At 40.8% G+C, this 16,760-nt stretch overlaps 1 protein-coding gene across 1 annotated transcript; it reads left to right on the top strand.

Annotated features, from left to right (window-relative positions):
• The first annotated feature begins 13,513 nt into the window (after positions 1-13,513).
• TAS2R40 (taste 2 receptor member 40) lies at positions 13,514-14,544 on the top strand. Its single transcript, XM_010379390.1, has one exon. It carries the CDS (start codon positions 13,550-13,552, stop codon positions 14,519-14,521), a length of 972 nt encoding a protein of 323 aa, XP_010377692.1. The 5' UTR covers positions 13,514-13,549; the 3' UTR covers positions 14,522-14,544.
• Positions 14,545-16,760: the final 2,216 nt, after the last annotated feature.

Below are 16,760 nucleotides of genomic sequence, written 5' to 3'. Positions count from 1 at the left end.
GCAAAAGCTGGAAGCATTCCCTTTGAAAATCAGCACAAGACAAGGATGCCTTCTCTCACCACTCCTATCCAACATAGTATTGGAAGTTCTGGCCAGGGCAATCATGGAAGAGAAAGAAATAAAGAGTATTCAATTAGGAGACGAGGAAGTCAAATTGTCTTTGTTTGCAGATGACGTGATTGTATATTTGGAGAACCCATCATCTCAGCCCAAAATCTCCTTAAGCTGATAAGCAACTTCAGCAAAGTCTCAGGATACAAAATCAATGTGTAAAAATCACGAGCATTCCTATACACAAATAACAGACAAACATAGAGCCAAATCATGAGTGAACTCCCATTCACAATTACTGCAGAGAGAATAAAATACCTAGGAATCCAACTTACAAGGGATGTGAAGGACCTCTTCAAGGAGAACTACAAATCATTGCTCAATGAAATAAAAGAGGTCACAAACAAGTGGAAGAACATTCCATGCTCATGGATAGGAAGAATCAATATCGTGAAAATGGCCATACTGCCCAAGGTAATTTATACATTCAATGCTATCCCTATGAAGCTACCACTGACTTTCTTCACAGACTTGGAAAAAAACTACTTTATATGTCAAATGGAACCAAAAAAGAGCCCACATAGCCAAGACAATCCTCAGCAAAAAGAACAAAGCTGGAGGCATAATGCTACCTGACTTCAAACTATACTACAAGGCTACAGTAACCAAAACAACATGGTACTGGTACCAAAACAGAGATATAGACCAATGGAACAGAACAGAACATGCTATTTCTGAGGCCTCAGAAATAACACTACACATCTACAACCATGTGATCTTTGACAAACTTGACAAAAACAAGCAATGGGGAAAGGATTCCCTATTTAATAAATGGTGATGGAGAAACTGGCTAGCCATATGTAGAAAGCTGAAACTGGATCCCTTCCTTACACCTTATACAAAAAATTAACTCAAGACGGATTAAAGACTTATATGTAAGACCTAAAACCATAAAAACCCTAGAAGAAAACCTAGGCAATACCATTCAGTACATAGGCATGGGCAAAGATTTCATGACTAAAACACCAAAAGCAATGGCAACAAAAGCCAAAATAGACAAATGGGATCTAATTAAACTAAAGAGCTTCTGCACAGCAAAAGAAGCTATCACCAGAGTGAACAGGCAACCTACAGAATGGGAGAAAATTTTTGCAATGTATCCGTCTGACAAAGGGCTAATATTCCGAATCTACAAAGAATTTAAACAAATTTACAAGAAAAAAACAAACAACCCCATCAAGAAGTGGGCAAAAGATATGAACCGACACTTCTCAAAAGGAGACATTTATGCATCCAACAGACATATGAAAAAATGCTCATCATCACTGATCATCAGAGAAATGCAAATCAAAACCACAGTGAAATACCATCTCACACCAGTGAGAATGGTGATCATTCAAAAGTCAGGAAACAACAGATGCTAGAGAGGATGTGGAGAAATAGGAAAGCTTTTACACCGTTGGTGGGAGTGTAAATTATTTCAACCATTGTGGAAGACAGTGTGGTGATTCCTCAAGGATCTAGGACTAGAAATACCATTTGACCCAGTAATCCCCTTACTGGGTATATATCCAAAGGATTATAAATTATGCCACTATAAAGGCATATGCACAGGTATGTTTATTGTGACATTATTCACAATAACAAAGACTTGGAACCAACCCAAATGTCCATCAATAATAGACTAGATAAAGAAAATGTGGTACATATACACCATGGAATACTATGCAGCCATAAAAAAGGATGAGTTCATGTCCTTTGCAGGGACATAGATGAAGCTGGAAACCATCATTCTCAGCAAACCATCACAAGGACAGAAAACCAAACACCGCATGTTCTCATTCATAAGTGGGAGTTGAACAATGAGAACACATGGACACGGAGGGGAACATCACACACCGGGACCTGTTAGGGGATGGGAACCTGGGGGAGGGATAGCATTAGGAGAAATGCCTAATGTAAATGACAAGTTGATGGGCGCATCCAACCAATGTGGCACATGTATACCTATGTAATAAACTTGCACATTGTGCGCATGTACCCTAGAACTTAAAGTATAATAATAATAATAAAACCTAAAAATAGAAATACTATTCAATGCACTAATCCCATTACTGGGTATTTATTCAAAGGAAAGAAGTCAGTACATAAAAGAGATACCTGCACTTACATGTTTATTGCAACACTATTCACAATGGCAAAGATATGGAATCAACCAAAGTGTCTATCAGTGGATAAATGGATAAAGGAAATGTGGTATATATATACAACGGAATACTATTCGGCCATAAAAAGAATAAAATCATGTCACTTGCAACAACACAGATGCAACTGAAGATCATTATCTTAAGTAAAATAAGCCAGGCACAAAAAAACAAATATCACATTTTTACACTTATATGTGGAAACTAAAAATTTGATCACGTGGAGGTAGACAGTGAAAAGATTAGATAACAGAAACCATGAAGGGTGAGTGGTGTGATGGAAGGATGAAGAGAAGTGGGTTAAAGGGTACAAACATACAGTTAGATAGAAGAAACAAATCCAGTGTTTGATAGCAGAGTGAGATGACTACACTTCACAAAAATGTTTTGTACTCAAGTGGTGAACACCCTAAATACCCTAACTTTATCACCATGCATTATATACATGTAACAGAATTTCGCATGTGTACATAAATGTCTACAATTTTCTTTTTTGAAAAAAAAATATGGCCAGGCGTGGTGGCTTACGCCTGTATTCCCAGCACTTTGGGAGGCCGAGGCAGGTGAATCACAAGGTCAGGAGATCGAAACCATCCTGGCTAACACAGTGAAACCCCGTCTCTACTAAAAATACAAAAAAATTAGCCAGACATGGTGGCACACACCTGTAGTCCTAGCTACTCAGAAGGCTGAGGCAGGAGAATCGCCTGAACCCGGGAGGCAGAGGTTGCAGTGAGCTGAGATCATGCCACTGCACTCTAGTCTGGGTGACAGAGCGAGACTCTGTCTCAAAAAAAAGAAAAGAAAAAGAAAAATCTATGTACGCAATTGTTAGGGTTTAGAAAGTTACTTGTTAACTAATTCTGCCAGGAAGCATTGTAGGCCAACATTTTCATCAAAGAATGATGACTTTTATTTCCTGAGAGTGACTTTTACACAAATCTGTAGAACTGGAGTAGGGAAGGATACAATCTAATGTTTTATGTATCAAAGAAAGGCTATTTACAAACAAACGAAGAGAGAACTGGGAGCAGAGCAAAGTTTATGTGCTTTCTCCAGTAATTAATTCAACAAATGCTCCACTCAGATGTTACCTTCTTACTGAAACCTTCTCTTAAAATAATCCCATCACTACCCTATGCCCACTTTCGCTCTATTCCCTCTCTCTACTTTCTCATTAACTTTTTGAGGAACTGTTTTCCAAAGTGGCTGAACCATTTTGTGTTCATACCAGTGGTGTATGAGAGTTCCAGTTTCTCCATAGCCTTGTCAACACTTGCCATCATCTTCCTTATTTTTGCCATTCTAGTGGGTATGAAATGGTATCTCCTTGTGATTTTGATTTGTGTTTCCCTAATGACTAATGATGCTGAGCATTTTTTTTCATGTGTTTACTGGCCATTTGTATATCTTCTTTGGAAAGATATCTATTCAAAACCTTTGCCCTTTTTTTTTTTTTTTTTTTTTTTTTTTGAGACAGGGTCTCGCTATCACCCAGGTTGGAGTGCAGTGGTGCAATCACGGTTCACTGCAGCCTTGACTTCCTAGACTCAAGTGACTCTCCCACCTCAGCCTCTTGAGTAGCTGGGACTACAGGCATGTGTCACTGCACCCAGCTATTTTTTTTTCTTCATTTTTAGTAGAGATGGGGCTTTGTTCTGTTGCCCCAGCTGGTCTCTCCCTCTTGGGCTCGAGCAATCTTCCCGCCTCAGCCTCCCACAATACTAGGAATTACAAGCATCAGTCACCATGCCTGGCCCTTTGCCCATTCTACCGGGGAGGGGAACATTATGGTAGAAGTTTATTCAGAGGCAGAAGAAGGGAGCAGTCACTTCTTTTTTATTGTAAATTCAGAGGGGTCCATATGTAGGTTTGGTACATAGGTATATTGCATAATGCTGGGGTTTAGGCTTCTAGTGAACCCATAACCCAAATAGTGAACATACACTATAGATAGATTTTCAACCCTTGCCTCCCTTCCCCCTCCCTGCTTTTGGAGTCTCAGTGTCCACTGTTTACATTGCTTTTCTAATAGGAGAAGAACATAACAAAGTTATTTGATCACAGTTCACGTGACACAGCAGTCTTCAGAGTGAAGACTTGTAGATCCGGGGAAACTGCCCTTGTTTATAAACATTAACATGGTTCAGCAAAGTATGGAAATACGATTGGACAAAAAGAGTAAGATCGAATGCTCATAGACTGAAAGGAAGAACCCACCCAAGCCTGTCAGTTCAGATTCTGCTTGGCATCTCTTAGCAGCATTCCCTTTGCCCATTTTTTAAATTGAGTTTCCTTTTCTGTTTGCTTCTTTTACTGTAAGACTTCTTTACATATTCTAGATACTAGGCCCTTATCAGATACATGATTTGCAAATATTTTCTCCCAGAATGTGGGTTGTCTTTCAGTTTCCTGATAGGGTCCTTTGAAGCACAAAACTGTTTAATTTTTATGAAGCCCAATTTATTATATTTACTTTTCTTTCATTGCTTATACTTTAGGTCTCATATCTGAGACTTTGTGACCTAAACCAAGGTCACAAAGATTTACACTTATGTTCTCTTATATTTACATCTTTGATCCATTTTGAGTTACTTTTTGTATATGGTATAAGATGGAGGTCTAACTTCATTCTTTTGCATGTGGATATTCAGTTGTTTCATCACCATTTTTTAAGAGTTTTCCTTCCTCCAGATAGTTTTAGCACCCTTGTGAAAATCAATACCTTATTGTCTTTATGACACTTATCACCATCTGAAATTATATTATTTATTTATTGTCTGCCCTCCTCAAACTCCCTTACTCCCTGTATTAGTCTGCTTTCATGTTGCTGATAAAGACATACCTGAGACTGGGAAGAAAAAGAGGTTTAATGGACTTAAAGTTCCACATGGGTGGGGAGGCCTCACAATCATGGCGGAAGGCAAGGAGGAGCAAGTCACGTCTTACACGGGTGGCAGCAGGCAAACAGAGAGAGCTCATGCAGGGGAACTCCCCTTTATAAAATGATCGAATCTTGTGAGACTTATTCACTAACAGGATAACAGCACAGGAAATACTTCCCCCCATGATGCGATTATCTCCTACCAGGTGCCTCCCACAACACACGGGAATTCAGGATGAGATTTGGGTGAGGACACAGCCAAACCACATGTCTCCCCTTCCTCCTTCCCCCTGCAAACACACATACAAATTTGAATGTACATCTTATTAAGATAGGAACCTGTCTTATCTACTATTTATCCCCAAGGACATAGTGGGCACTTAATAAATATTTGTTGAATGAATAAAAAGGGCTCCAGTTTTGTTGAAAATGTATGTGTCTATACCCAAGTGCAGGTAATCACTTCATTTAGGGCAAAAAGATTGTCGAACACTGCCTAAATGAGATTTTATAGCCATTTCCTGGGTTGGATGAGAAGAACCTAATTAGGCAAGAAATAATTACCCCATTGGCAGGAAAAAAATTTGGCAGAGAATTTTAATGAAAATCCAAATGCAAGCGTGAAGGGACTTTCTGAGACCCCCTACTTGATAGTCCAATAATACCTCAGTAGCTGTACGGCTTTGGTCAATTCCCTTCACTTCTGAAGGACTTAGTTTTCTCACCCTTATATGGGGAGCTCCTGTGCTACGCGATCTTGCAGGTCAGTTGCAGCACTAGCATTATATCATTCTAATGTTTTGGATTTGTTTTTGTTTTTGTTTTTGTTTTTGAGACAGAGTTTCCCTCTGTTGCCCAGGCTGAAGTGCAGTGGTGCAATCACAGCTCACTGTAGCCTCAGCCTCCCACCTCAAGCAATCCTCCCACCTCAGTCTCACAAGTAGCTGGGACTATAGACATTCACCACCATATCTGGCTAATTTTTTTTTCCAACAGACGAGGTCTCACTATGATGCCCAGGCTGGTCTCAAATTCATGGCCTCAAGGAATCCTCCTGCCTTGGCCTCCTCTCCTGCCTTGGAATTACTCTGGGATTCCAAGAGTAAGCCACTTTGCCTAGCATGTTTTGGATTCTTTAGAAATAGCATCTGTAATCAATTAAAGTTAGTCTACTTAAGGAGTATAGTTTTCATTTGCAATTTATCTTGCAGAAATATACTGACCAATCTGTTAATTAAAAGTATACGTGGCTGGGCAGAGTGGTGCATGCCTATAATCTCAGCTTCTCAGGAAACTGAGGCCAGAGGATCATTTGAGGCCAGGAGTTCGAGGCTGTAGTGGTGCACCATGATTGCATCTGTGAATAGCCACTGCACTCCAGCTTGGGCAACAAAGCAAGACCGTTTTCACTAAAATATATATTTTTAAAAGATGCTTGATTAAGAAACAATATAAATTTTCTCTTGAAAACTGTCTGAAATAACTGATCACGAGTACAAAGAATCAGAGATCCCCTTAGAAGACAGGAGTAAATTCTTAGTCAACTGCCTCAGATAGGTTTTCAAAGGTTTCCCCAGTAGGTTGCTGTTTAGAAAGAGCATGTCTGCTCACTAGTGGGCAAATTAAGGAATTGCTCTCTTTTCCGAGAGGAATTCATAAGGCTCCATCTTGTGGTGAAAACTGTTAACAAGCTTTACAGCTACCACATAATCCATTTCTAGGCAAGACCTAGGCCTGGAAGAGGTCATTCAAAACTCCAGGGTCTGCAGAAGCCAGAGACGTCAACGTGTACGGGCGAACATGGCAGCTGTACGGAAACCAACTGTCAGGAAAATAATCACTGTGTTTATTTTTCTGAACTAAGACTGCAACCATACCGGATAATGTGTATGTGTATGAATAGATATGTGATATTGAAGATTGTATCTTAAATTCAAAATTGAAAAAAGATAAAATATAAATATTTAATTTCTAGTATTTTATTTTACAATTTGCTCACTTTTTCTTCAGCACCAATATGTCCTTGTTAAACCTGTGTTAAGTTATATAATGAAAACAGAACTCAGCCTTGACTAGGACCCATTAACTACAAGTGACAATTAGTCCTACTTAGTTTAATACTGGAAGAGAGCTGTTCAAAAAAGTAGATATTTTTAAATATGAGTCGTTGTACAACTGTGAAGATATTTGTAGAAGTTGGGCGTTCCAGTGTCACTGTACAAAATGTCCAATCCTATATCACACCATGAATCATTTTTCACACTATAAGTCGGAATTGACAAGGTGCATTGAACAATGGGAGGCTATCTTCACAAAGTCTGAAATCAATAAGCCATTTTGAGAAATCAGTTTTCAGTGTATCACAATTTTTATCACAAGTTTCAGGATATCAGTTTTATTTCTAGAAACTAATTCCAACTACAGAAAAGAGGACTTCATAACGATGCCAGATATGCCCTCCTATAACTTTTTTTTCTTTTTTTAACACCCTTGGCAGCAGACTCTATTCTACGTTTTATAACTGCTTTGTGGGTGCCTTTGCAGGGAAATATTCAAAGTGTTTGTCAACCCCAAAGCCCAGTGATACGATAACAATCTTTGCTGCTTAACATAAGCAAAGCTTTTTTCCCTCCAATGATGTGAGTAAGTTCATTTCTCTCAACGGTTCAACAATGCTCCTTTGCTTTCTGCCATGACTAAGCCCCCACCCTCTGTGTCATGAGCAGACTGCCATGCTGTGTGTCCAATTCATCACACGGTGCCTTCAACACTCTGTGCCTGAAGCCCTACAAGGAGATCCAGCTCACAGTATGAACGCTGTGTTCAGGACATTGTCAATTTTTAACTTCTAGCAGAAAGCAATTCCTGCTAAATAATGCAAGTAAGTAGATGTAAAGCCTGTGTCTAATTTGCCACCTAGAGTGTAAGTTTTATTGCAAGTCTGATATAAACACTGCTCATCCCAGGAATAGCATCCTATAGGCACACAAATCTACTGCATTAAATTGTTTGAAAGTTTCCTCTATATACACATATTATTTTCTTAATCATTTCCTAAGGTTGTGTCTGTCTTGAGCACACTGTCCAAAATATTTTTCAGTCATATAAAAATTCATAACCCCCATGGTGGTTAATAGAGCTCATTACTGCATCTAAGTATTACTAAATATGTATCTTCACCAACTGCAATAGCAAATGCCACCATTTTAAAACTTTTTCACATGATTTTTCTTTTCATATCTTAGTCACATTCCCATTGCATTGAGCAACAGTATTTCTAGTTACATTTACATTTGCACGTGTTTATATCTTTTCAGGACACGCAATTTCCGCTACATTCAGTAGATTCTCTTTTACAACTTGCTATCTGTGAAGAATTTGATGTCCCAGGCAGATTTTTTATGTATGACATCTTATTTCTTAAACAACCAAGACAAACCTTGTTGACATTTCAGTTCTCTCTTCAGCTCCTTAGGTTTTGATCACATGTCTCTTCTATGGCCCTCTTCTTTGTTCTTCCAGTGGCTTGTTTCATAATGGCACCTAGACTGTTTTCGTAAATTACATCTTTTGCCAAATATGCACACAGGAGGGTTCTATGAGGAACACAGGAGGAACATATGACTCCCTCAGTCTATCTTCCTTTTCCTACTTTTCAAAAAGATATGACGACAAGAAATATGCTACTTTTCTAATACTATAGGGTAGATGTGACTTCACACCACCAAAAACCCAGTTCTGCAAAATGTTATAATTATTTTCTATAATTCAACCTCTGAATCTGGTCTCCTACCACCTGATAAAGGATATGTCCTCTTAGTCTTCTTCAGGAAGTCATTCGGTCACTTCCACAAGGATATTGAGGGCCACTTTTCCTGTTGTCCCAAGTAACCCTAGAGCTCATACTATAAACCATAAGGGTAAGTCCCCCCAAAGGACAGTGATTCTCAACCCTGTCCTGCTTCATATAAGAATCACAGTAGGGAGTTTTGAAAATGCCAATGCTTAGCTGTTCTGCAGAACAATTATTCATAATCTTTGAGGGCGGGACATGGGTATAGGTGCTTTGCAAAAGCCCTTCCAGTCATAAGGGTAATTCTAGGATGTCGACAGGGTTGAGAAAAACAGATCTAAAGAAAGCAGCCAACAATTGAGGCCAAATCTACCTGCAAAGCTTAATAAGAGGCAGCAGTACCTGCAAACGGCCAGGATCCCAGCAGCAGCCCTCCACCTGAGTCTGCATATATAGAAAGATTAGGGAGGGAGAAGGGGGACCTACTGGAGTTATGGGCAGCAGAGTGAAGCGTTGCTGCAGAGCCTCCTCAAGACTCACACAAGATCTTCATAAGACAGCCAACATATGGATGTCTGGCACCTGGAAGGCAAGGAGGGCCAGATGGTGTTGGCCAGGGGAGCAGCAGCAACACAAGAGAGTGCATTTACAACAGCAGCCAGGGAAATAAAGAGACTCTTCTGCCTGTCCTCTCTCACACACACCCAGCCAAAAACTGAAGAGGGAGAGACGGGTGTCTCAGGGTCCACTTTGTCTCCTCCCAATCCTAGCAGATGGGGTCTCAGCTAAAACTGTGCTTGGGGAAAGGCAAAAGATAATACTTAAACCAAATATGAAACTAAACTGGACTATTAATAACCAAAAGAAGACGAACATTTGAAACCTGCCCAGGACATTACAATTGGATGGGAAGATGGGAAGCACAAAGTGGGGCACTGAAACTGGAGGGGGGAAACATGTTGTGTTTATCCCTTCTCCTTTCTCCTTCTTGTCTTCCATGAGTGACATCTCTGCTCCTTGGGAGTCACTCTAAGATTTGGCATGAAGGTGGGATGTAGAGTCTATACCGTGGTCATTCCTCTGTCCTTACGTTGACGTCAGTTCACACGTCCACACTTTAATGTCATGCTTGCAAAATCTCCTTGATATGGCCACTAGACCCCATGGAATCCAATAACCCCTTAGCATATTTCCAAACTTCTTTTGTGAACACAAGGAGTTCCAAGTGTGGACAGGCTGCAGAGTTCCAAGTGTGTTCCAAGTGTGGACAGGCTGCAGGGGACTCAGGGGCTCTCTTGCAGTCTATCTGCCTTTGACATCCCCACGCAGCCATGAGCAGTGGGCCAAGGTGTGAGACCCCTTCAACACAGATCCTTACTTTCTCTAGCTCTTTCCTGCCTCCTCTTCTTTCATTCTTCTCCAACTGGGAAAGCATTTTCTAGTCTACATGGTGGTGATGGAGAGAGAGGTGAAAGAAAAATGTTTCCCTGACCACCTATTCTTCCAATCTGTTCTATCCTATACCTGGACCAAAGCTTTTAAACTTCATAACCAAGAATTTGAAACTTGTTCCTTGAAGACCCCATGAGAACTTCCGTAAACTAGGCCGGGCACGGTGTCTCACATCTGTAATCCCAGCACTATGGGAGGGTGAGGCAGGTGGATCACAAGAGGCCAGGAGTTCAAGACCAGCCTGACCAACATGGTGAAACCCCATCTCTACTAAAAATACAAAAATAAGCCAAGCATGGTGGCAAATACCTGCAATCCCAGCTACTTGGGAGGCTGAGGCATGAGAATCCCTTGAACCTGGGAGGGGGAAGTTTCAGTGAGCTGAGATGGTGCCACTGTGCTACAGTCTGGGTGACAGAGCAAGACCCTGTTTCCAAAAATAAAAATTAAAAAAGAACTTCCCTAAAGTAGAGATGATGCCTCCATTCTAGCTCTCCAAATGAGAAAATATGGAATAAAAGTGAATTGGCCCCACATAGCTGTAAATGTGGCACTGTGAGTGGCTTGGAGTTGTCAGCCTAGACTGCCAGCTCGCATACAGCCTCAGCAACAGTCCCATACCCCAGTGGTGGATTCCCTCCCTGCTCCTCTTGCCTGAGCTTCTGAGGCTGCAGGCAGACCCTGCCCAACATCTCCTTCTGTTCCCACCTCTTAAAATCAGAGAAAAACATGAATGAAAATCAATAGAAAAAACAGTACCAGAACAATGGAAGTCAACGATTGTGTGCCAGAAATCTGGGGAGATATCATTTATTACAAACTTGCATATGTTGGGACAAAATAAACCAAACAGTGAGTTTGATGCTTCGGAATACGTGAAAGCTGCTGACAAATGCTACTGTCCTCAATTAAGAGAACTAACCAAAGTTAACGAGTCTCTTATAGGAGATGCAGAACCTGCCAAAAATCTTTTTTCCAGTTCTGACTATTATGAACAAAGCTGCTGTGAGCATTTTTGTACAAATCTCTGTGTTGACATAAGTTTTAATTTCTCTAAACAATGCTTTCTTAATTTTGGAATATATTGCTTTGCCTGGTGCTTATTTCTATACAAATATGATCTAATAACATAAGGCATTTTATAATAATAATAAATCTCTGATTTCCTTATTTAATTTATTTATTTTCAGACAGGGTCTGGTTCTGTCACCCAGGCTGTAGTGCAGTAGCTCCATCTCAGCTCACCAAGACCTCCACCTCCCAGGCTCAAGGATCCTCTCACCTCAGCCTCCTGAGTAGTTGAGACCACAGGTGCGTGCCACCATGCCCGGCTAATTTTTTGTATTTTTGGTAGAGACGGGGTTTCACCATGTTGCCTAACCTGACCTCAAACCCCTGAGTTCAAGTAATCCTCCTCCTCAGCCTCCCAAAGTGCTAGGATTGCGGGCATGAGCCACTGTGCTGAGCCAACTTCCTTATTTTAAATAAAATTAATTTGGGGTGGGGAAATCCATTTTTATCATTCATCCATTTATATTATAAAAAAATATAATGGACCAAGGCCAGGGATGGTGGCTCACACTTACAGTCCCAGTATTTTGGGAGGCTGAGATGGGAGGATTGCTTGAGCCCAAGAATTCAAGATCAGCCTGGCCAACATGGCGAAACTCTGTCTCTACAAAAAATACAAAACTTAGCCGGGTATGGTGGCATGCACCTGTAGTCCCAGCTACTCAGGTGGCTGAAGTGTGGGGATCACTTGAGCTATGGAGGTCAAGGCTGCAGCGAGCCATGATTACACCACTGCACTCCAGCCTGGGTGGCAGAGTGAGACCCAGTCTCAAAAAGAAAAAATAAATCAAATAAAAATAACAGGGCAAGCACACTGGAAAATGATAACTGGCACTCAGCTTCTGTGTCAAGAAGACACTAGGAATTAGTATTGTCAACAAACTGAAAAGTATATGCCTTGTTTAAAATGGGCAGCCACTACTCAGCTTCAGCCAATTCACTATGCCAAATCTTCTAATTTTTCAAGAGAAGATAGATTTTTTGTGTGTGCATATAAGTAATCTCCTAAGTTTAAATGTTGGCCAGTAGAACCCCTCAAAAAAAAAAAAAAAAAGTTACCCACTGGTGGATTAATGCTGTATAGCATTAGCCAATGCAAAGTAAAATGACTACAGGCCAAATCTGACCCAAGGCTCATTGGTTTCTAGCTAAGATTTTGGTTCTCAATCCTGACTATGAGCAACAAGACCTTCTGGCTTTTTTAAAAGACAGCATGCCTGAGCCCTAGTCCAGATTCTGATTTCCAAGATTTGGATGAGTCCTGGGCATCTACCATTCTGGTTCACAGCCAGGGTTAAAAAGTAGGAAATTAAATTTCAAGTTATAGTACCTTATCATATTTCTGAACTTCAACACCAAGTCCAGAACACTGAATTCTCCCCAGGCTCATTCTACCTGATTCTGAGCTCAAATAGTCATGTGGGATCTCAGTAAGCTGAAATTGATGACACGTACACAAACAATAAAAACTGGGACTATGGAGACTTCCTTGTCTCCAACTTGAATGGCATCCAATTTTGGCTTTTCTGTATACTATTTGAGGACATTACAATAGCAGGCCTTTTTGGAAGAAACTCAATTCTAAGTAAAAGATGTTCATATATGAGCGTATGGGAATTTCTTATTCACAAACATGGTAACCATCAAAATAAAACTCTCTCCCAAAATAAGCGAGACAAGAAAAGAAGTGGAGAAAACAGATTTTAAAAGCTGTATGAGCTTTTACAAATAATTTAGCAGGTAACAGAGATCTTGTGAGACAAGTAAAAAGGCCTTGTATTCATGCCTTATCAGGTAAATGTGGACTTAAAGTAAATAAGGTAGGAAGGTGTTGAGCTAGAAACGTGTCTCAAATTTTTTCCAGTGAGCTTCTGAAAGCCCAAGACAAATGTATCTTTATGAAAAATTGAGACAGACCCAGTAACCAGATCCTCTCATTATTTGCATGTGGTCATGTGATAAACAAATGGAGAAAAATTGGAAATAACCATTAATGAGGGGGGCGAAATTACAATAACATTGAGCAAGGGTCAGAAGATTGCAGAGCAGTTACCCGTTCTTGGCACAGAAACCTGAAAGTCAGGATCGAAGAGAATGGCAACCATGAACACAGATGCCACAGACAAAGACATATCCAGGTTCAAGGTCACCTTCACCTTGGTGGTCTCCGGAATAGAGTGCATCACTGGCATCCTTGGGAGTGGCTTCATCACGGCCATCTATGGGGCTGAGTGGGCCAGGGGCAAAACACTCCCCACTGGTGACTGCATTATGTTGATGCTGAGCTTTTCCAGGCTCTTGCTACAGATTTGGATGATGCTGGAGAACATTTTCAGTCTGCTATTCCGAATTGTTTATAACCAAAACACAGTGTATATCCTCTTCAAAGTCATCACTGTCTTTCTGAACCATTCCAATCTCTGGTTTGCTGCCTGGCTCAAAGTCTTCTATTGTCTTAGAATTGCAAACTTTAGTCATCCTTTGTTCTTCCTGATGAAGAGGAAAATCACAGTGCTGATGCCTTGGCTCCTCAGGCTGTCAGTGTTGGTTTCCTTAAGCTTCAGTTTTCCTCTCACGAAAGATGTCTTCAATGTGTATGTGAATAGCTCCTTTCCTATCCCCTCCTACAACTCCACGGAGAAGAAGTACTTCTCTGAGACCAATATGGTTAACCTGGTATTTTTCTATAACATGGGGATCTTCATTCCTCTGATCATGTTCATCCTGGCAGCCACCCTGCTGATCCTCTCTCTCAAGAGACACACCCTACACATGGGAAGCAACATCACAGGGTCCAGGGACCCCAGCATGAAGGCTCACATAGGGGCCATCAAAGCCACCAGCTACTTTCTCATCCTCTACATTTTCAATGCAGTTGCTCTATTTCTTTCCATGTCCAACATCTTTGACACTTACAGTTACTCGAATATTTTGTGCAAGATCATCATGGCTGCCTACCCTGCTGGCCACTCAATACAACTGATCTTGGGCAACCCTGGGCTGAGAAGAGCCTGGAAGCGGTTTCAATGCCAAGTTCCTCTTTACCTAAAAGGGCAGACTCTGTGACTGGAACTCAGGGAGGACTGCGGGACCTGGTCCAACCACTTCTGCCTTTTCCTCAGGTAGAACTCTCTCCTCACCCATCTCTTCTCTCCCAAACCTGCTCTGACACTTCTCAGAAAACGTGACCCTTTTATGAATATGAAGCTGAATTTTTAACTTGAGATTCTAAACAGAAGTAACCAAGAAACCTGAAGATGGACTTTGAAAGTTCCTTGAGCTATGTTCATTCATATCCTGCCCTGAGATCTCTCTGCTTTCTTCTCCTCCTGAGCCTTAAGGAGAGGGTGGCCAGACATATCGGTTTGCCAGGGACAATCTCTGTTTATTGTCTGTTGTCAATTGAGCACCCTTCAATTCTCAAGAATATCATGGTCTGGATGAAGAATTACATGATCATCCTACTTAAGACACCCAACTAACACACAGTTAGGGCTGGTGAAGCAGAGCACAGCACTCAGTCCACGGGGTAGAAGGGAAACCAGAGTGGCTACAGAGAAAGAAGATTCAGGAAAGAAAGGCTGCCAGAAATTATCAAGTGCTGCAGAGGTTCCGAGGAAAGTAAAGGGTGAAGAAAAAGACTTCGGATTTGACTAAAAGCAGGCCATGTGTGCTATTAGTGGAGTGATAGGGTGACATCCTGATCCTAGGAATTCCAGAAGATGATGCCAAAAGGGAGGGGATGGGTAAAAACCAATAGTCTAGAAAGGATGTTTGGAGATAAAGATGAGTTATAGAATGGCAGATGAATATGTGAAGGGTCAGTTCAATGCTTTATTTCTCCAAATGGGAGGGGACAAAGTGAGCAGAGAGGAAAGAAAGAATGCAGGGAAAAGAGTGAAGTGGGCAGGAAGCAGAAAGAGAAAAGAAAGAGGCTGGAGTAAGTGATCGTCTGTTTTGATCAGTTCCCGACCTGTGGCAATGCTAGTGGCACCTGTGCCTCTGGTTTTACCAGTTCTGGGTTACCTTAAAGTAAACAATGGGGCAAGAGTGGGTTACTTGAGGCAGACTGCTAGAGAAGAGGAAAAACATTATTCTCCATTGTCATTCTTCAGGATGGTTCCAGCAGCATTGTCTCAAAGAGCTGTTCACAAAATACTGGACACACCCTCCCCAGATATCTTAGAGCTTGAACGTTAGGAATCTGAAGTTGTCTTTTATTAGGTAAGTTTTAAATCACGATTATTGAGGAAAATGTAAAAAGAATGCTGCGAATCATACCAAACTTAGGTAGTCCCCAAATGAAAGTATAAGATCAGTAGCAAAGTCTAGTTCTGAGCTCCAGGGCTCTCAAGCACACATTTCAGAGAGTTCCTTACATCCATAAACTGCAAAAACGGCATACACACAAGGCATACACACACACGGCATACACACACAGCATACACACACATACACACACACAGATTCCTTTATAGCTCAGTTTGAGACTTATCTACCTTAAAAGTCAAAATATTAAGAAAACACATACTTCTGATAGTTTTCTTAAGCTATAGTTATTTATATGACTATTGCAGGCGGTATTTGTTATAGTAAGACAAATTAGATTTTGAAGCTTTATTCCAATCCCTAGAATAAAGAAATATAGTTTCCTCCAAGTTATATATGTGGATAAAAGGGCCATGTACCCACTAAGGGTTCTCTGATGCATTACAGAGTTACAGAGAAAACTGATTTAAAGTTGCCATTATATTAACATGAACCATGTCAAGACCACGAAGTGGATAACTCCTCTCCATGCTTACTATGAAGAAATATCATCTCATTGCTAGCAACAGCCTAAGGCAGCAAATAGCTAACAAAAGCTCCAAGGATGGTAACATCCTTATCAATGCACATGTTGCCCTGCCTTCAACGAGATAAAATTCTCTCCAATTCTCTTTCTTCTGTATGTAAAACCCAATTCTCTTTCTTCTGTACGTAAAACCCCAGTATGTAAAACTCAGAAAGACCCAGAATACCTAGTCTTCAAGTTGTCTGGCTTTAGACAGCAATCAGAAGTCCTAAATGAAGACAATAATTGACTCTGCTGGACGAAAGTCTGTAACCAAATGCAAAGCCCGGCTTGCTATGGTCTCAATATTATTACAGGTTTCCACCTTGCAAACTCTACATCATCTCTCTCGCCCCACAGCCCTGCGGGATGTTGAAAGTGATAGAGTGAAGGATTCCTTTACCCACAAAGTCACTCTGAATATTCATCTAGAATGTGGAGCAGGTAAAGGGATTTTGGTTAGCAAGGGAT

This window comes from Rhinopithecus roxellana, chromosome 6, assembly GCF_007565055.1.
Source record: "Rhinopithecus roxellana isolate Shanxi Qingling chromosome 6, ASM756505v1, whole genome shotgun sequence".
Lineage (NCBI taxonomy): Eukaryota > Metazoa > Chordata > Mammalia > Primates > Cercopithecidae > Rhinopithecus > Rhinopithecus roxellana.
Note: the sequence above shows the minus strand (reverse complement) of the source record. Positions and strands in the feature narration are given on the sequence as shown.